We start from the raw sequence: 21,656 nt of genomic DNA, 5'->3' as shown, positions 1-21,656 counted from the left end.
TTTTTTAATAAATTTTCACGTTGGTAATATATTTAAATACATCCCACTTTTAGCTACTTGTCGATGTAGGCTGGGTTTTTCACTGGCATTGACTTTGATTTAAAAAAAAATCCATTTTACCGATAATTCATATTCAAAACATTGAAATCTTCTGACCATTACTTTGTGTTATGTAGCCTGAGAAAACATTATACAAGCTGAAGCTGTGGAACCTCCTCTTAAACTAAGAGAACAACTATTGAGCAGAAAATTCATGATAAAAACTATTTCTAAGAAAAATTTTTACCTCAATAGTATACGGTCACTAACAGTTCAAGTTTTGACCCATAGATACTGGCACTCCAAGAAAACTCCCTTCATACTAGAAACGTTCTCATAAATAACTGACATTACAGTTATACGGTTTTAACTTACTCACCCAAACATATTTTTTCACGTGAAATTGGTACCTATTATTTTGAAAGTCAAGGAGAAGTAGCAAGTATCGATCAAACAAAGTTAATATAAAAGTATATAAAGTTAAAATACTGGCCAAACTATGAATGCATATTCACTGATGGATCAAAGTCAAAAGAATATACCAGTTTTACCAGATTTCAGATTCAGAAATGTTTATTGCTTTAAAATACAGTAATGCAACAAATCTATTTTAAAAAAAATTAATGTACAGGGTGTTGTTTTTGGGTCGGAACATTTTTCCAATATTTTTTAGTCCGGACCTGCACTTTTTACAATTTTAAATAAATTAATTGATTGTACACCTTAAATAATATTTGCCTGCCAAATGTAAAATAATAATACAGTGTGGTTAAAAACTTATGAACCAAATAAGAAAAATGGAAAAATAGATAAAACACCCAGTAGCTTTGTTATTAATGAAGTAAGAAGTATGGTATTTTTGCGACCGCCTAAGTGTCCTCCTTCTACAGTTAGCGTATGTTAATTTCCCAATGAAACACCCTGTATATATATATATATATATATATATATATATATATAAAAACAAAAGATGTAAATCTTTGAAACACACTCAGTGATCAAAAGATCTAAGTTATTGGTTTACCGACCAAACGTAACTAAATCAACAAATGAAATAGAGAATGTGGAAAAATCCCCTTACGAACAATTCACACATCCACCATTTCAGGTTGGGAAAAATTTCTTGAATAGAATCAAAGATCCAAACACCTGTTCTTAGAAATGTGTTTCGCCCTCTTCAACCTCTCTGGGCTTATCAATAAAGATGAGAGGTTGAATATCTTTAGACACATTCCATCAAAAAACAACATTCGAGACCCAGACATAGCAGGAGCGTATATCTACGCCGCATAATTTGTTGATTTAGTTACGTTTGGTCGGTAAACCAATAACTTAGATCTTTTGATCACTGAGTGTGTTTCAAAGATTTACATCTTTTGTTTTTTTTGTTTTTCAAACATATATTTTACTTATAGTAATTAGGGAATTAAAACGTGAGGCTGTCATGGTCAGATTATGCGGCGTAGATATACGCTCCTGCTATGTCTGGGTCTCGAATGTTGTTTTTTGATGGAATGTGTCTAAAGATATTCAACCTCTCATCTTTATTGATAAGCCCAGAGAGGTTGAAGAGGGCGAAACACATTTCTAAGAACAGGTGTTTGGATCTTTGATTCTATTCAAGAAATTTTTCCCAACCTGAAATGGTGGATGTGTGAATTGTTCGTAAGAGGATTTTTCCACATTCTCTATTTCATTTGTTGATATATATATATATACATATATTTATGTAAATACTTTTTTCTTTTTGGGTGTAGTAGTCAAATAAAAAACAAGACTTCGCTAAGGCACACTATTTATTCTAATTCCAAGCTTTCGAGGGTGATTACCCCCTTTTTCAAGGTTCTACAAAGAAATTACTTGCTAAGTATTTAGAAATAGGTAACAAAAATTTTAAAAGACTTACCAGAAAGTTAGATTAAAGCAAAAACTGAACAAATGTTAAAAATGAACTCATAACGGTTAAAATTAGTTAAGAATATAAAACACATGACACATGACTAGGTATAACTAAAAAAAAGTGTAAATCGAGATCATGGATGTCGTTACTAGTCTAAAAATTCAAGCCATCTCACGAAACAGAAAGAGGAAATAGGAGAGATTTAACTGTATAAATAGTTAAAAAACTATGAAAAAACTTTTGAAACATGAAACGTATCATTGACTGCTATGGGGAAATTATGAGTACTACCAACTGTAATACCAAATTAAAATGTGCGGGAATTTCAAAAAACATATTTATCAAAAAGAAAATAGTATTTAGTAAATAGGTTTAGAAAAAATACACTGAAACAGTAACTAATTTGATCAAAAATTAAATAATAGAAAAATTAAGATGGATTACTGAGATGCAGAGTCTGACTGATCGAATGTCAAAATGTAGTTGTAGATTTTACTAAGATTCTGAATCTCAGATCTCTTATTAAGATTGTTGTTATCACTTTTGCTGATATGTACCATCTCCAAAAAGGTTCTTTTGAACTTATTTTTCTCTCTGGCTAATATTGTAGCATTATTGAAATCTATCTTGTGGTTAGATTGATTGTATGTTCTGCCAGAGCACCTGTAGGCTTATTCAATTTGCAATCGCTCCTGTGTGAGATGATACGACTAGACAGGTTTCTTCCGGTTTCGCCTATGTAAGTTGCTGGACATTCAGTACATTTAATGCAGTAAACCACATCTGTACTTTCTGATGTGGTTAAAGGTTGTTTAATTTTACTGTAAAGCTGACGTATAGTTTTGATGTTTTTATTAGCTATTTTGATGTTTTTGAAATCTTTGAAAATCTTAGTGAGTTCAATGGTTAGTTTAGGAATGTACGGGAGGGCATAAAAATACACACTTGTCTGCACCGAGTTATTTTGTGCTGAAGGCATCGTTTGTGATATGGTGTTGGTGGTGAGATTGTTGTTTCTATTATTGAAAGGAACATTAAAAATTAATTTATTAATCAGTCTTAGAGGATATGAATTTTCAACAAAGATGTTGCGTAAAAAATTAAGATCTTGTTGGAGATAGTCAGGATGAGACAACCTTTTGACACGTTCTTTCATTGCTAGAACTAAATTGGTTTTCATCCTAGGGGGTGGTACGAATGGTAGCTGATGAATCGGTTGCTACATATGGGTTTTCTGTACCATTGTGTCTTTACAACATTATCCTCACATCTATGAAATCTCATGTCAAGGAAGGGCAAAGTACCCTCCGCCTCTTCCTCGCATGTGAACTGCAAGTGTGGGCTTTGTTGATTGAATATATCTAAAGTAAATAAATAAATAAATAAATACTTTATTTTCTTTTAGACAGACAGAGTCTGTATAGAATTTGTCAAAAGTAATACATTAAGTAAATATAACAAACAAATAAACAATTTCACTACACAAACTAACAATGAAAATACATTTAAAAATGAAAATACATTTAAAATTGAAGAAATTCTTCAACCGAATAAAAAATGTGTGTCATCAGAAATTCCTTTAAATTTAGTTTAAAGCTTGTCAGGCTCTTACACAATTTTATATGGGTTGGTAAACTTAAAGTATGTTGTATTAGGTCTGTGGGTAGTGCCAAGATTAAATCATCCACATATCTCTTAATGAATGGTATTTCAAAATTAATTTGATGGAGACAATCTTTGATCAAATCATCTAAGACATAATTACATACTATTGGAGAAATAGTGGACCCGATTGGGGTACACACGAAGACATGTTTGTAATAACTGCCATTAAAAATGAAAACATTGGAATCAAAAACAAAAGTAATGAGTTTTTTAATATTAACTAGGTTCAGAGTTGTGTGCAAAGATATGTCACTCCAGTGTTTCCCAATACTAGCCTTTCTCAATACTTGTTTTTGATTCCAATGTTTTCATTTTTAATGACAGTTATTACAAACAAGTCTTTGGTACCCCAATGGGGTCCACTATTTCTCCAATAGTATGTAATTATGTCTTAGATGATTTGATCAAAGATTGTCTCCATCAAATTAATTTTGAAATACCACTCATTAAGAGATAATATGTGGATGATTTAATCTTGGCACTACCCACAGACCTAATACAACATACTTTAGATATATTCAATCAACAAAACCCACACTTGCAGTTCACATGAGAGGAAGAGGCGGATGGTACTTTGCCCTTCCTTGACATGAGATTGCATAGATGTGAGGATAATGTTGTAAAGACACAATGGTACAGAAAACCCATATGTAGCAATCGATTCATCAGCTACCATTCGTACCATCCCCAAAGATGAAATCCAATTTAGTCCTAGCAATGAAAGAACGTGTCAAAAGGTTGTCTCATCCTGACTATCTCCAACAAGATCTTAATCTTTTACGGAACATCTTTGTTGAAAATTGATATCCTCTAAGACTGATTAATAAATTAATTTTTAACGTTCCTTTCAATAATAGAAACAACAATCTCACCACCAACACCATATCACAAACAATGCCTTCAGCACAAAATAACTCGGTGCAGACAAGTGTGTATTTTTATGCCCTCCCGTACATTCCTAAACTAACCATTGAACTCACTAAGATTTTCAAAGATTTCAAAAACATCAAAATAGCTAATAAAAACATCAAAACTATACGTCAGCTTTACAGTAAAATTAAACAACCTTTAACCACATCAGAAAGTACAGATGTGGTTTACTGCATTAAATGTACTGAATGTTCAGCAACTTACATAGGCGAAACCGGAAGAAACCTGTCTAGTCGTATCATCTCACACAGGAGCGATTGCAAATTGAATAAGCCTACATGTGCTCTGGCAGAACATACAATCAATCTAGACCACAAGATAGATTTCAATAATGCTACAATATTAGCCAGAGAGAAAAATAAGTTCAAAAGAACCTTTTTGGAGATGATACATATCAGCAAAAGTGATAACAACAATCTTAATAAGAGATCTGAGATTCAGAATCTTAGTAAAATCTACAACTACATTTTGACATTCGATCAGTCAGATTCTGCATCTCAGTAATCCATCTTAATTTTTCTATTATTTAATTTTTGATCAAATTAGTTACTGTTTCAGTGTATTTTTTCTAAACCTATTTACTAAATACTATTTTCTTTTTGATAAATATGTTTTTTGAATTAGCCGCACATTTTAAGTTGGTATTACAGTTGGTAGTATTCACAATTTCACTATAGCAGTCAATGATACATTTCATGTTTCAAAAGTTTTTCATAGTTTTTAAACTATTTATACAGTTAAATCTCTCCTATTTCCTCTTTCTGTTTCGTGAGATGGCTTGAATTTTTAGACAAGTAACGACATCCATGATGTCAATTTACACTTTGTTTTTTAGTTATACCTAGTCATGGGTTTTATATTCTTAACTAATTTTAACCGTTATGAGTTCATTTTTAACGTTTGTTCAGTTTTTGCTTTAATCTAACATTCTGGTAAGTCTTTTAAAAAAATTTATTTTTTTTATTTTACAAAATAGTCGCATCAACCTCTGAGGTTATTAGCGACATATATACATATAGATGAGATGGTTTACTTACAAATGTTAAATTTTGTTAAATATATTAAAATATATTAAATATATTTAAAATTTTTGTTACCTATTTCTGAATACTTAGCAAGTAATTTCTTTGTAGAACCTTGAAAAAGGGAGTAATCACCCTCGAAAGCTTGGAATTAGAATAAATAGTGTACCTTAGTGAAGCCCTGTTTTTTTATTTGACTACTACACCCAAAAAGAAAAAAGTATTTACATATTTTTTCCAAACAAGTCAAAAAACTTGGACTACTTTTCTTTACTATATATATAGGGTGTCCCAAAAGTAGTGGAACGGTCGAATATTTCACGAACTAAACATCGGATCGAAAAACTAAAAAATACGTGTTCAATCATTTTCAAAAATCTATCCAGTGACACCAAACACCAACCCCCACTACAACCCCTGGAGGTGGGGTGGGGGTAACTTTAAAATCTCAAATAGAAACCCCTAGTTTTTCTTGCAGAGTTGGATTCGTTACATAAAAGTAAGCAACTTCAAGACATTTTTTCGAACTGTGGATAGATGGCGCTATAATTGGGAAAACCGATTTATCCTGATACCATAGTAAATTATAGAAACGGTCTAACATCTCAAAAAATACACTTCCAAATAAGAAACCAAAAAGCAGGTTTTTAATATTTTTTGAAAACCTATCGATAAACACCAAAAATGACCCTTCAACCCACCCCCTGGAGACGGGGTTGGGGGTAAATGTAAAATCTTAAATAGCAACCCCCACTTTTTATTGCAGATTCGAATTCGTGATGAAAAATTAAGCAACATTTATTTGAAACATTTTTTAAAATTGCTGATAGATGGCGCTAATAAATCGTATTTTTCCAATTAAAGCGCCATCTATCAACAATTCTAAAAAATGTTTCGAATAAATGTTGCTTAATTTTTCATGACGAATCCGAATCTGTAATAAAAAGTGGGGGTTGCTATTTAAGATTTTAAAGTTACCCCCCACCCCACCTCCAGGGGGTGGGTTGGAGGATCATGTTTAGTGTTATTCGATAGGTTTTTGAAAAGTATTACCTTTTTTTGGTTTCTCATTTGGAAGTGTATTTCTCGATATATTAGACCGTTTCTATAATTAACCTATGGTATCAGGATAAATCGTTTTTCTCAATTATAGCGCCATCTATCCACAATTCAAAAAAATGTCTTGAATAAGAGTTGCTTACTTTTACGTAACGAATCAAAATCTGCAAGAAAAACTAGGGGTTTCCATTTGAGATTTTAAAGTTACCCTCCACCCCACCTCCAGGGGGTGTAGTGGGGGTTGGTGTTTGGTGTCATTGAATACATTTTTGAAAATTATTGAACACGTATTTTTCAGTTTTTCGATCCGATCTATAGTTCGCGAAATATTCGACCGTTCCACTACTTTTGGGACACTCTGTATATATATATATATATATATATATATATATATATATATATATATATATATATATATATATATAATGATGTTGAATAATCTAGTACAAATATAAATATAAATAAGCAAAATTATTGGCTAAAACTTATAAAGTGAATGTAAATATCAAAGGAAATATATAAAATGATGAAGGGTCATCATTCCATACATTTCTGGGCAACTATTTGGGCCTCATCAGTATAGTGTAGCAAGTTATGCCAGAGTCTTCTAACAATATGACCAAAAATGGTAACATTGCTCCTGTAGTGATCCTTCCACAAGTTAACATACAATTTTTTTAACACTATACTGAAACGACCCCCAAATAGGTCGAAACACGTGTATATAGTTGCCCGGAAATATATATTGCCTTTTATATTCACATTCACTTTACGAGTTTTAGCCAATAATTATGCTTTTTGAAATTTAAAATTACCCGGTATGGGCCTCTTGGAGTTTGAAAAGAAATACAATATTAAGAACACCTAATTACATTTTAATCTGATTTGTTTTTTTCTTTCTATTCTCTTTGTATCACACTTAAAATTCACCGTCCAAAGATGTCACAGAACAAATATAAACAATAATTATGCTTACCAAATTTTAGAATGTATTTTGTCCATTATGTCGTAAAGCTTTTTTTAAATAATCTCGACGACTAGTAAGTATACTGATGAAATGTGATATTTTGTAAATATTTACATATTCTTTTTATCTATATTACAGTCTTGATAAAGGGACTAAACAATCCCGAAAGCTAGGCAAAAAGTCAAAAGAGTGTTTCTTTGATATCCTGGCCAACCTTCTGACTGCAACCCTAATAAACCAGTTGTTTGTTGATATCGACAGTCACTAATATCCAGTATTTCTTATACAGGGTGTCCCGAAAAGATTGGTCATAAATTATACCATAGATTGGTCAAAAATATGTTGATTTAATCTAACTTACCTTAGTACAAATATGCACATAAAAAAAGTTATAGCCCTTTAAAGTTACAAAATGAAAATAATTTTTTTCCAATATTTCAAAAACTATTAGAGATTTTTTATTGAAAATAGGCATTTGGCATTCTTATAGCAGGAACATCTTAACAAAAAATTATAGTAAAATTTGTGCACCCCATAAAAATTTTATGGGGTTCTGTTCCCTAAGCCCCTCCCAAACTTTTGTGTACGTTCCAATTAAATTATTATTGTGGTACCAATAGTTAGATACAATATTTTTAAAACTTTTTTGCCTCATAATATTTTTTCGACAAACCAGTTTTTATCGAGATGCGGCTTCTTTTTTAATATGTTTACATAAAAATTGTATGGGGGTTTCGTTCCTTTAAACCCCCCAAATGTTTGTGTACGTTCCAATTAAACTTTTATTTCGGTACCATTAGTTAAACACAGTGTTTTTAAAACTTTATTGCCTCTTGGTATATTTTCATATTATAAAAATGTAAATTATAGATTTTTCATATTATTACGAGATCTCTATAATTAGTAAGTGGTACCTTCTATAAGTTATAAGTAAATCGTACTTAACCATATACAAATAGGTGGTGTATTTGACAAATATTCAAAATATCTCGATAAAAACTGGCTTTTCGAGAAAGTACTAAGAGGCAAAAAAGTTTTAAAAACAATGTGTTTAACTAATAATACCTTAACAATAATTTAATACGAACATACACAAAAGTTTAGGGGGGTTTAAGGAACAAAACCCCCATAAATTTTTTATGGGGTGCACAAATTTCACTATAATTTTCTGTTAAGATGTTCCTGCCATAAGAATGCCACATGTCAATTTTCAATAAAAAATCTCGAAATAGTTTTCGAAATACTGAAAAAAATTAATTTTCATTTTGTAACTTCAAAGGGCTATAATTTTTATGTGCACATTTGTACTAAGGTAAGTTAGGTTTAATCAACATATTTTGACCCCAGAATCTGTAGTATAATTTATGACCAATCTTTTCGGGACACCCTGCATATATTATGGTTATTTTAACACGTTAACAGCATAGCAAATAAAACTATTTTTTATTTCTTTTTTTTTTTTAGGAAATTTATACTTCTATGGGAGTAACTTCTGACAGTCAAATTCCTCAGCAAACCATGACAATAGAGAGACCACCATCATCTCCTACAGCAACAAGGTCCCCAAATGTTCAAATTCGTGCATTCCAACAACCTATTGGAGTTGATCCAACAAAGCCCATGCAATTGAACTCGTCTCTTGAACCACCACCAGTAAGTGGCTTTGTTCGAAAAACATAGTATATGCTCTACGAGTGGTTGTACAAGCCACTTGCCGAACGTTATGCTCCATATTTGTTGCACAGTAACACCAACTCTAAAATTACAAGAAAAAAAGGCCTGAAGGAATTTGGAAAATTGTAAATGTTTTAGTTAAGATGAATAAAAAATGTAGCTAATTTAAATATAATATAGTCTACTTCTCCTTTCAGGTTCCCATTAACACAACTAGATGTTAGGATGGTGTAAAAATATAGTTGACAAAAATGAGTTTTGTAAATTAAACCATATAAACTATTATCTAAATGTTATGTCGTCATCATGATCATGTTCAAAGTTATATCTTCGACGCCATAGCCCATTTTCATTTACGATCCCAAAAATATTTCTAAGAATTTTTCTAAGAAGACTTTCATCATTTTGAGGTAAGGTTCACGTTTCAGCCTCATATTATGAAAACCGGTCTTATTAAGGTCTTGTATATATTGAGCTTTACTGCACGTTTTATATTTTATTTTTTAAATGTTTCTGGAGACCGTGAACAGTTCTGTTGGCTATTACTATGCATCTTTTTATTTCGTCACTTATCGTGTTTATTGAGTTTACTAGCGTTCCAAGATATGTGAATTCCTTGACTTGCTCGAAGGTATGGTTGTTAATTTGAATTATCTGTTGGATATTTCGGGAGTTTTTAGAAACCAACATATATTTGGTTTTTTCCTCGTTTACCACAAGTCCTAATTCACTTGCCGCATCCGCAAGCCTTGTCAAACACTGCACCATGTCTCTCATACTTCTGACCACTATAACTATATCGTCAGCGAATGCGAGAAGTTGCGTCGATCTATTAAAAATAGTTCCATTCATTCTAATATTTAATTTTCTGACTGCCTTTTCCCAGGCAATATTAAAGAGGAGACACGCCAGCGCGTGCCTCTGTCTTAGACCATTATTAATGTCAAAGAACGTAGAGTTTTTTCCTTGAATTCTAACGCACGAGCTTACATTTTGCATTGTTAGTTGTGTCAAGTTAACTAACTTAGGTGGGATCCCAAACTCTATGATTGCATTATATAAAGCAGTTATTTTAACACTGTCATAGATTGCTTTGAAGTCGACGAAGAGATGGTGTGTATCTATGTTATGTTCTAGTGACTTTTCTAGAATCTGCCTATGTGCTTGAATTTTATGTATAGTTGACTTTCCAGCAGTAAATCCGCATTGATATTGACCAACAATATCCTTTGTAAAAAGTATTTCAAACAATACATTGCCGTAGATTTTATACGCAGATGCTAACAGAGTAAAGTTCTTACAATCCAGTTGATCACCTTTTTTATGAAACGGCCATAATATTCCTTTAGCCACTCTTCTGGTACCAGTTCATTCTGCCATATAAGTCCTATTAGTTTATGGATCGCTGCAAAAAGTTGATCACCACCTTTTTTATACATTTCCGTACAAAATGTTATGTCATCACATTATTTAAATTACACTCATTGTCAGTTTTCGGGATAAATTTCACTTTCACCATCTTTTTTGGTCGTTCGATCTATCTCACTCTTAGAAATTAATAGTAATCGTCATTTCCTCAGTCCTCTCTTAACGTGCGTATACCCCTACTTAGTTTCTCGATACAATGTGCTAGAAAGAGAGAGGACGAACAAACGTAAGAGATCTTGTCATCAGCACACGCGGCCGGTATGCTCGGTCTATGTTAATATATTATATGTCTATGGTTGAAACTCGTTAAACCAATTGTTGACGGTCGCCATCGAAGGAGAAGAGTCACCGTACACAGCACACAAGTGCTCTTTTATTTCACTGCATAATTTCCCTTCCAAAAACGAAAATCGAATCACTGACCGATATTGCTCTCGATTTTTGATGACATTATTTTGTCACTAAAAAATGATTTGAAAAGAAGTTTAGGACTAGGAATTATTCGAAAATATGGCAAACTTATAAACTGATCAACTAATTGCGAAACTATTCCCATATGGCTACACCTGTTTATGAGTTGTGTGGAACCTATTTAGGAGTCTATAAATGAGGGGGCCAGACGTAAAAGGGTTTAAGTGCAGTTTTGATAGTTCTGAGATAATCAGCTTCAAAGTTGTTTGAGTTTTATAAATTCTAAGAGTTATTAAACTAAAATATGTCTAGTGTACAGTGTACTATAAAATTATAAAAATGTAAGGGTATATTATTATTCTTACTATATCCTTCCTTTTTTTCAATTATTAAAAAAATGTACTTGAATCGGTACATGGTGTTAATAAATGTTACAGGTAAAACGGTTCAAGTGCAGATGTTAACTACATATTACTAATCATTTTTGTCCCAGCTGTTACCCACAGTGTAACTACAACTGGCACGATGCATAATACTTAATTAGTCTTCAAAATTGGTCACAAATCTAATATTGATTTACTTCAAACTAATTCTGTATTAACATGTGTTTACACATTACAGAATACTAAAAATAGTTTTGTGGTAAAATGGTTCAAGCGCACTTAAACCCGTTTATTACTATTTGTTTTTACAGAATACTAAAAATAGTTTTGTGGTAAAACGGTTCAAGCCCACGGTTAAACCTGTTTACTACCAAAGCAAACTGCAATTGTTTTCAGTGAACTAAATGTAATGGCGATAGATGGCGACTGTAGGGCGAAATATGCTTAAATCGTTTTACAACCAAGCTCTAATACCATTTAAGTATGCGAATCTGTACTTAGAGTAAAATTTTAAAAAAGTGCACTTAAACCCTTTTACTTCTAACCCCCTCAATTCGTTTCAAGTAGTTATTAACCATTTTGTATATTTATTTGAGGTAATTCAGTTTCATAATATATACCTGACATGTCTGTCTTTTGATTGTAAAAATTTCAATTAGTCCTGAGAAATAAGGTTTTTGTCGGGACACTTGTGCAGCCAAGTTGCAAATGGGTTTTTTGGGTACTATATACCTAATACATTATAAATACAAAAATACCCGTCACAGTTCGGACGAGAATTTTAGTTATTAACAAATAATTTGCAAAATAATACTAAAATTTCGAAAATAAACAATTTGCTATGTATTTGATATACAGTTTCAGCGACCAAATTTCGGAACATACCACTGACGACATTTACAGTTGAACTGCATTTAAAATAGTGGACCAATATAAAACTTCGACACACAGAAACCCATACCACGTTGATTCACATAGTATAAAATATCGTTCAACTATCCGTCTCCTTTTCAGAGGGCCACAGCCCATAACGCCGCCCAAAGTCAATGTTGCCAAGCCGCGTATAATAATCCGATTTGCGGATCTGTTTAAGAGTTGTAATCAGTAAAAATAATCAGATATTTGCCTATATTTTTAAATGTAACTACCAATCTACTACAACAGACTAATAACAAAAATAAACTTATGGTTTGTAGTTATTTCCTTTCTTTCCTGTAAATATTTTATGGTTAAACGTTATTATACCTTGTTTGAGAGAAATATTATCTAGAGAAATGCGATTGGCAACACTGCCCAAAATAACCGTCTGACTGTTTAGAAAAGGATAAACTAGAAGAAAGAAAACTAACGAAACTTACATGTCTGCACAGCCCCAAGAATTATAACCAAACTAATTATTACAAGCACAAGCCGATTGTATAACCTCTTGCTTTCTACGCATACGCGGTAAGAATGGATTAGTATAAGTTTATGATATGTACCTACTTAAATCGTATAGGTAATTTCACGTAAAATACATCAAAATTTTAATAATTCTATAAATTAATATAATTAGGTAGGTACCTACATTAACTCCTTCAGTCATACCTAATCGTCGCAGATCTTTACATACCTAATTATATGAAACTTCGTAAAAAGTCATGTTAATAGATTGAAATTTTTACCATTTATAAAAGCAACTTATTATTTACACGAAATATTGATTAATACTGACAACTTAATTTATAAAAATATTCATTCGTTTTAAAGATAAACTTTTAATGGAAGGCCTTTTAAGGCCTTAAAGAATAAAATAAAATAGTTATTTATGAAACAGTATGAAGTATGCTTTTTGCGAACGCACGCGATGTTTATAGCACGAGCGACAGCGGAGCGCAACTTCTATTCGAGACATTTTTCCGAATTGTGGATAGATGGCGCAAAAATCGGGAAAAAATATTTATCGTGATAACATAGGTAAATTATAGAAACGGTTTAATATATCGAGAAATGCACTTCCAAATGATAAACCAAAAAATGCATATTTAATATTTTTTAATGACCTATCGAATAACACCAAAGATGACCGTCGACCCCATCCCTTGAAGATAGAGGGGAGGTAACTTTAAAATCTTAAATAGGAATCCGTATTTTTTATTGCAGATTTGGATTCGTCATGAAAAACTAAGCAATATTTATTCCAAACATTTTTTAGAATTGTTGATAGATGGGACTCCACCCCACCTCTAAGGGGTGGAGTGGGGGTCGTGTTTACTGTCATTGGATAGATCTTTGAAAATTATTCAACACGTATTTTTCAGTTTTTCGATACGATGTTTATTTCGCCGAATATTCGACCGTTCCGCTACTTTTGGGACACCCTATATAATAGTTATTTATGTATTAAGAGCGAAGAGTGATACATTATTGCTTGAGAGTAATAGTTACCACATGACGTGTAGCGGAGCGCGGTAATTACTCGAAAGTAATCATGTCACTTTATGCTTGTAATACATACAACATTTTTTCTACAATCATTTAATAAAATGAAACTACATATTTTTAAATCATTAACTTTATAAGTTTGAAAATTCAATTTGTTTGTGTATGGATTTATGATTGCTACGGACGACGCGCCTTTATGAGTATGAATGTTTAATTTGTTTGTATTGTATGGTGGTATGATTGCTACGGACGACGCGCGTTTTTCAAACTTTAACGCGCTACAGCGATAAAGTGACGGTACTCACTAAACGTCAACTTTTCGTTGCCATTGACAAGCGAAAAAGTCTTCTTTATCAAGTGATTGTAGAAAAAATTATTAAAACTTTGATGTATTTTAGGTGAAATTATGTTTTAAGTACATATCCATAATATGTAGTCCATTCATACCGCGTATTCGCGTAGAAAACTAGGATCTGCAATCGGCTTGTGCTTGTAGTCGGTTCGGTTATAATCCTTGGGCTGTGCTGACATGCAAAAGCAGTTTTGACACGTTAGTCAGGTTAGAGGTTAGTCTAGTTTTCGCCACAGGTGCGACTTTCAATTTTTTTACGTGATGGGCGGAGCCGTGGCAACTATTTGGGTGGAGTTAAATTTTGACTTGTTTTTGAATGAGTTCAGAATCCAGTAGCCCGATGAAGTATTGTATGATGAATTATAATATAATTATTTGAAAAACTTTTGTTGGTCCACTGCCTAGAGCAGAGTTGAACCCAAATACCCAAATGTATCTTGTATGATCCGAAATTCTCTCGTCTTCTCTGTATGTGTATGTGTATGCCAAATTTCAGGTCAATCCAAGCGGTTCTTTAAAATTAAGAGGTTTTGAAATACCGTGAGTGAATGGACTGTGACTAGAACCGACAAAATGAATTACTCAATTCACCCACGAGTGACAAAGGCAGAGTTCTTAAATAATGATACTTTCTTTTAAAATGAGAATACAATACAAAACCAATAAAAATGCATAGGGTACATGATTCACTGGATAAAATCTATCATTTAAAATTCAACTTACTGTGGCAACACAATCATGAAAACCTAATTTAACTACTGATTGTTTCTAAAATGACTGTAGCTAATGTTTCAATTACATTAACATATTGATGTAATTGCGTTAATTATTAGAAGAAATTTATGTTCACTAGTTAGCAGATAATAAGAGGCCATAAAATTTTTGTATGACTTTCGTGTTTATAGTGTGAAAGTGTTTAAGGTATCTTAACATTGCTGTCGCAAAAACACCAAAACAATATTTACATTATTTAATCATTAGGACTATATTCAAAATTAAACATATCAAAAATAAAATTTAAACAAACTTGATTATGTTTCCTAGGTAGCAGTGTTAAGTTATTATAAAAACGCTATGTATTATCCACAATTTTAACAGTTTTGAAAGGCCTCGAAAGATTGTGATTCAGATTAAATTATATTTTTCTAATGTTGAGTATTTATATGACTATGTAGCTTTTGTACAAGTAAATTTTTCGTTTTCATTCCATTGTATATTAGATGTTAAAGTACTATAAGAAATTATTATTTTATCGTTAATATATTACTAAAATTGTTTGTTATGATGGAGGGGTTGATTTAATCAAACTTTATATATATATATATATATATATATATATATATATATATATATATATATATATACAGGGTGCGCCAAACCTCTGGTCTTCTTTGATTACGGCTAAACTATGAGATATACAAAAAAATGTTTATAACAAAACTAATGTGTATCAAAGAGGTCTATAATTTAAAATTATTTTCAATTATACAGGGTGAGTCAGAACGACGGTATGAACCAAAGTTGTATTTTTTTAAATGGAACACCCTGTATATTAAATCATTTTTGAATATATCATTTAAAAATATGAAAAATTTGTATAAGGTCTTATAGGCCTAAAGTTAATAATTTTCGAAATATTTACATTTTTATTGAGAAAAATGGTAATTAATATTTATAGGGTTGTGGATTATGTTTCCAAGGAAATAAAAATTTAGGTCATAGGTCAAAGTTTTTAAAATATAGTGTTATTTTTAAATAATTTAATATTTTTTACTTTTAGCCATAAAATATACAGTGTGATCACTATTTGCAAATACAAAATTTTCTCATTTTTTTTAAATGGGACACCCTGTATATTAGTTTTGCGTTTTGTAGTAAATATTACAACCTTTCTTTTGGTATAAGGTTGTATGTACCTAGCATGTTTCGTTTTGTAGATATTTTAAAAAAACTATAGATTTTACGTGTTTGCGGATTTTTTATTTAAAATTTTTTTTGCAAAAAAAATAATTATAATCTGGTTTTAGAAACATACACTAAAATATAAAATATGAAAATAAAAACGTAATTAAAGATTAAAATAAATCGTATGCTAGTACAACTCAATTGAATTTAATAACTTTAAATTATTTTACAAAAAATATTTTACCATATTAATGAATGCATAAATTAGTTACTAAATTAAATAAACAACCAAATTTTAAATCAACCGTAGTAATTTTTCTACTACAGCAACTTTCCTGTACCAAATTAATTGTTAGTTAAATTGTATTTAGTTAAACTTTTAATTTACCTTTTAAATTTACTTACATACATCTTGAGAATATAAAAATTATTATAAAGTATTCTTTGAAACAAATGAATGTTAAATGTATCATCCAAATTATTTATTAATATAAATAGTATTTACTGGTGTCATAAAAACTGGTAATACTTTTGTAGTTGAAATTTTTGTAACAATTTTTTATATTTTAAATTTTAATTTTTTAACCGAAAAATTTTTGGATACGACATTTGTTTTGGGCGAAACCATTAGAAATTATTACCAGCTTTTGTGACACGAGTAGGTACATAGATACTATTTACTTCTTAATATACTTCCATAACGTTCATTTGTTTTAAAGCATACTTTATACGTTCTCAAGATGTAGGTAAATTAAAAAGTTATTAACTGATCTTATTCGTAAATACAATATAACTAACAATTAATTTGGTACAGGAAAGTTGCTGCGGTAGAAGAATTACTACGATTGATTTAAAATTTGGTTGTTTATTTAATTTAGTAACTAATTTATGTATTCATTAATAAGGTAAAATATTTTTTGTAAAATAATTTAAAGTTATTAAATTCAATTGAATTGTACTAGCATACGATTTATTTTAATCTTTAATTACGTTTTTATTTTCATATTTTATATTTTAGTGTATGTTTCTAAAACCAGATTATAATTATTTTTTTTTGCAAAAAAATTTTTAAATAAAAAATCCGCAAAAACGTAATATCTATAGTTTTTTTAAAATATCTACAAAACGAAACATGCTAGGTACATACAACGTGATACCAAAAGAAAGGTTGTAATATTTACTACCAAACGCAAAACTAATATACAGGGTGTCCCATTTAAAAAAATGAGAAAATTTTGTATTTGCAAATAGTGATCACACTGTATTTTTTATGGCTAAAAGTAAAAAATATTAAATTATTTAAAAATAACACTATATTTTAAAAACTTTGACCTATCACCTAAATTTTTATTTCCTTGGAAACATAATCCACAACCCTATAAATATTACCATTTTTCTCAATAAAAATGTAAATATTTTGAAAATTATTAACTTTAGGCCTATAAGACCTTATACAAATTTTTCATATTTTTAAATAATATATTCAAAAATGATTTAATATACAGGGTGTTCTATTTAAAAAAATACAACTTTGGTTCATACCGTCGTTCTGACTCATCCTGTATAATTGAAAATAATTTTAAATTATAGACCTCTTTGATGCACATTAGTTTTGTTATAAACATTTTTTTGTATATCTCATAGTTTAGCCGTAATAAAAGAAGACCAGAGGTTTGGCGCACCCTGTATACAGTATGTCCCTGTAAGTTGTATCCGTATGGAAAACTTTTTTATTATTAATTTTACGAAAAAAGATTATTCTTTATAAAAAGCTCTGCATGGTCCAAAACCTAAGATTTAACGATCAAATATCAAATTTTTTGAATATTATACGAGGTATGTCAAAAAGTTTAAATTTCACTCAAGAGTAAAGTAGCTTTATTTTTCGTAATATTGGAAATTGCTATTATGAAAAGTTGTTTGGAATTAAAAACTATATTCTAATATGCAATTATATCTAATTATGAAAAAAAAATTTTTTGAGAAATTATGGATAACTATCATTATTTTTTCAGTTATTTCAATTCTGATAACTCTTTTATTATTAATTTTACGAAAAAAAGTGATTCTTAATAAAAAGTTCTGGATGGCCTAAAACTTAAAATACAACCATCTTATATCAAATTTTATCAATTTTATACGAGGTATTTCAAAAAAGATAAATTTAGATCAAAAGTAAAGTACCTTTATAGTTCAAAATATTTCAATTAAAAGGATGTAATTACGTAGTAAAACATAGTTTTAAGTCTAAATAACTTTTCATAATAACAATTTTCGATATTGTCAAAAATAAACGTGTTTTACTCTTGAGCGAAATTCATATTTTTTGACATACCTCGTATAAAATTGATAAAATTTGACAAAATATGGTGGTATTTTAGATTTTAGACCATGCAGCACTTTTTATTAAGAATCATTTTTTTTCGTAAAATTAATAATAAAAGAGTTATCTGAATTAAAATAACTGAAAATAATGTAGTTATCCATAATTTTTCAAAAAAAAAATTTTTCAATTAGAAGGATGTAATTGCATACTAGAATACAGTTTTTAATTCCAAACAACTTTTTATAATAGCAATTTTCAATATTGTGAAAAATAAAGCTACTTTACTCTTGAGTGAAATTCAAATTTTTTGACATACCTCGTATAATATTCAAAAAATTTGATATTTGATGGTTAAATCTTAGGTTTTGGACCATGCAGAGCTTTTTATAAAGAATAACTTTTTTTCGTAAAATTAATAATAAAAAAGTTTTCCATATGGATACAATTTACAGGGACATACTGTATATATATATATATATATATATATATATATATATATATATATATATATATATATATATGTATATAATTCTAATATATCTAATTGTTGTTTCGTTAAATTTTAAATAAAGTACAATTTTTAATCCGTTATATTTGATTTTTTTAATGGTACACCTTTTATACGCCAAAAAAGTAATTTTTAATAGTAGAAAGGCATTGTAATGAAGCCAGTTCTTTATAGATAAAGACGAATTAAACATCAAACATACTTCAGCACTCTAGATAATCTAACAATAAAACACTGAAAACGTTAGTTTTCTATACTTCCACAAAATTTATTACAACTAAGTGACTACAGCTGTTTCGGCAGAGTGCCTTTCTCAAGTGATATAGTTTACAATGTGTTTGCCTTTTTAAGTCTTTAACTGAAGAGGTTGAGGAGTGGAGAGCTGTTTGTCTCGAGTTGGTCATTCAGAATTATATCCGTATTTTTCAATTTATTAATTTCCATAGATTCTAAAAAAGGTAGCTTAAGGCCTTTATTTTGAATATACAGAATTTGAAATTCTTAATTGAAAGAATGATTATGATCTAGAAGGTAAAGTGCGTATGTAGAAGTGTCTGTTTTTCTATTGTTGAAAGCCCTTTTGTGTTCTGCTATCCGTTTGTCAAAGGTTCTGCCAGTTTGACCGATGTAAGTTTTCGGACAGTCACCACACGTTAGTTTATACACACCACTCTGTAGTTGCTTTCTCTTTCGGCTTTTATTGTTCTGAATATATTTGCTTAAGTTGTTGTTAGTTCTGAAAGCTGGTGTTATTCCTTTCTTTTTTATGTATCTGGCTATTTTTGTTGTTATCTTGCCAGTGTATGTGAGAGAGCAGAAGGTACTGGGTTCTTTCTGTGGTGGTGGATACACTAATTTCAGGGCTTTCTTATGGAGTTTTTGGTTTAAAATTTTGTTAACTGTTTATTCGTTATAACCATTGTTTACTGCTATTTGTTTAATGATGTTTAGTTCTATCTCGAAGTTATTTTTTGTCATGGGAATTTCTGTCAGTCTATATATCATGCTATGGTAGACTGCTAATTTGTGCTGTGTAGGATGGGATGATGAATTGTGTATAGTTGTGTCAGTATGGGTAGGTTTATGATATACGGAGAACTCATGTTTGTTGTGTAGTCTGGTAATCGTTACATCTAGAAAGTTTATGGAATTGTTCTGTTCTGTTTCTATTGTAAACTCAATATTACTATGAAGTGAATTAATGTATGATAGAAATTGGTCAAGTTGTCTGTTAGTTCCTGTAAAGCATACTAGTATATCATCCACGTACCTCACCCAATATAAGAACTGTTTAAATACGGGATGTTTAGAAATTTTTGTTTCAAGTTAATTCATAAATATATCTGATAGCAATGGGCTTAGAGGATTACCCATAATAAGTCCTGCACTGCTGTTTGTGTATATTTGATTATTGAATTCAAAATAGTCTTGATTTATGCAAATTTCAAGAAGGTGTAAAATTTCGGATGCAATGATCGGATTTGTACTCTTATGGTCTAAAAGATTTTTAACTAAAACAAAAGTTTCTGTAGGAGGAACACTAGGAAAAAGAGTAGAAAATAACTTCGAGATAGAACTAAACATCATTAAACAAATAGCAGTAAACAATGGCTATAACGAACAAACAGTTAACAAAATTTTAAACCAAAAACTCCATAAGAAAGCCCTGAAATTAGTGTATCCACCACCATAGAAAGAACCCAGTACCTTCTGCTCTCTCACATACACTGGCAAGATAACAACAAAAATAGACAGATGCAGAAAAAAGAAAGGAATAACAGCAGCTTTCAGAACTAACAACAACTAACAGCAAATATATTCAGAACAATAAAAGCCGAAAGAGAAAGCAACTACAGAGTGGTGTGTACAAACTAACGTGTGGTGACTGTCCGAAAACTTACATCGGTCAAACTGGCAGAACCTTTGACAAACGGATAGCAGAACACAAAAGGGCTTTCAACAATAGAAAAACAGACACTTCTACATATGCACTTCACCTTCTAGATCATAATCATTCTTTCAATGAAGAGTTTCAAATTCTGCATATTCAAAATAAAGGCCTTAAACTATCTTTTTTAGAATCTATGGAAATTAATAAATTGAAAAATACGGATATAATTCTGAATGGGCAACTCGAGACAAACAGCTCCCCACTCCCCAACCTCTTCAGTTAAAGACTTAAAAAGGCAAACACATTGTAAACTATATCACTTGAGAAAGGTACTCTGCCGAAACCGCTATAGTTACTTAGTTGTAATAAATTTTGTGGAAGTATAGAAAACTAACGTTTTCAGTGTTTTATTGTTAGATAAAATCAACTTCCATCAAGCTAGATAATCCTTTATTATATCTTCTGTGGTGTTGGAAATCGGATTTAAAAGAATAACTTAGTTCTGGATTTTTCGCCGGTTTACATGAATTATCTTGAATATTATACAATAGCTAAATAGAGATCAGATCGGTTATTGTTATGGAGAGTTAGTCTATGCTGAATTGGAGTTTATTTTATCTATGTAGCCCTAAATAGCGAGGAGCCGCGAGAAATGCATATAAGATAAAACGAGGTACAAGATGAATAAAGGAAAGATTATTATTTAACACGTTCAAAATTGTATATAGAAAATTATTGTTACGACAGTTCCGTAGATTGATCCTACATAGAA

The 21,656-nt window shown here is 30.5% G+C and overlaps 1 protein-coding gene across 3 annotated transcripts in view; it reads left to right on the top strand.

The window, feature by feature from the left end:
* The window catches only part of LOC114325118 (phospholipase DDHD2), a 323,630-nt gene extending 314,199 nt beyond the window's left edge, over positions 1 to 9,431 (top strand). For all 3 annotated transcript variants that reach the window (XM_050663474.1, XM_050663476.1, XM_050663477.1), the window contains exon 10: positions 9,047 to 9,431. In XM_050663474.1, coding sequence (XP_050519431.1) covers positions 9,047 to 9,262 — 216 coding nt within the window. In that variant the 3' untranslated portion in view covers positions 9,263 to 9,431. The remainder of the gene's footprint in view (positions 1 to 9,046) is intronic.
* The last annotated feature ends 12,225 nt before the right edge of the window (positions 9,432 to 21,656 follow it).

The sequence above is a fragment of the Diabrotica virgifera genome, chromosome 10 (genome assembly GCF_917563875.1).
Source record: "Diabrotica virgifera virgifera chromosome 10, PGI_DIABVI_V3a".
Lineage (NCBI taxonomy): Eukaryota > Metazoa > Arthropoda > Insecta > Coleoptera > Chrysomelidae > Diabrotica > Diabrotica virgifera.
Note: the sequence above shows the minus strand (reverse complement) of the source record. Positions and strands in the feature narration are given on the sequence as shown.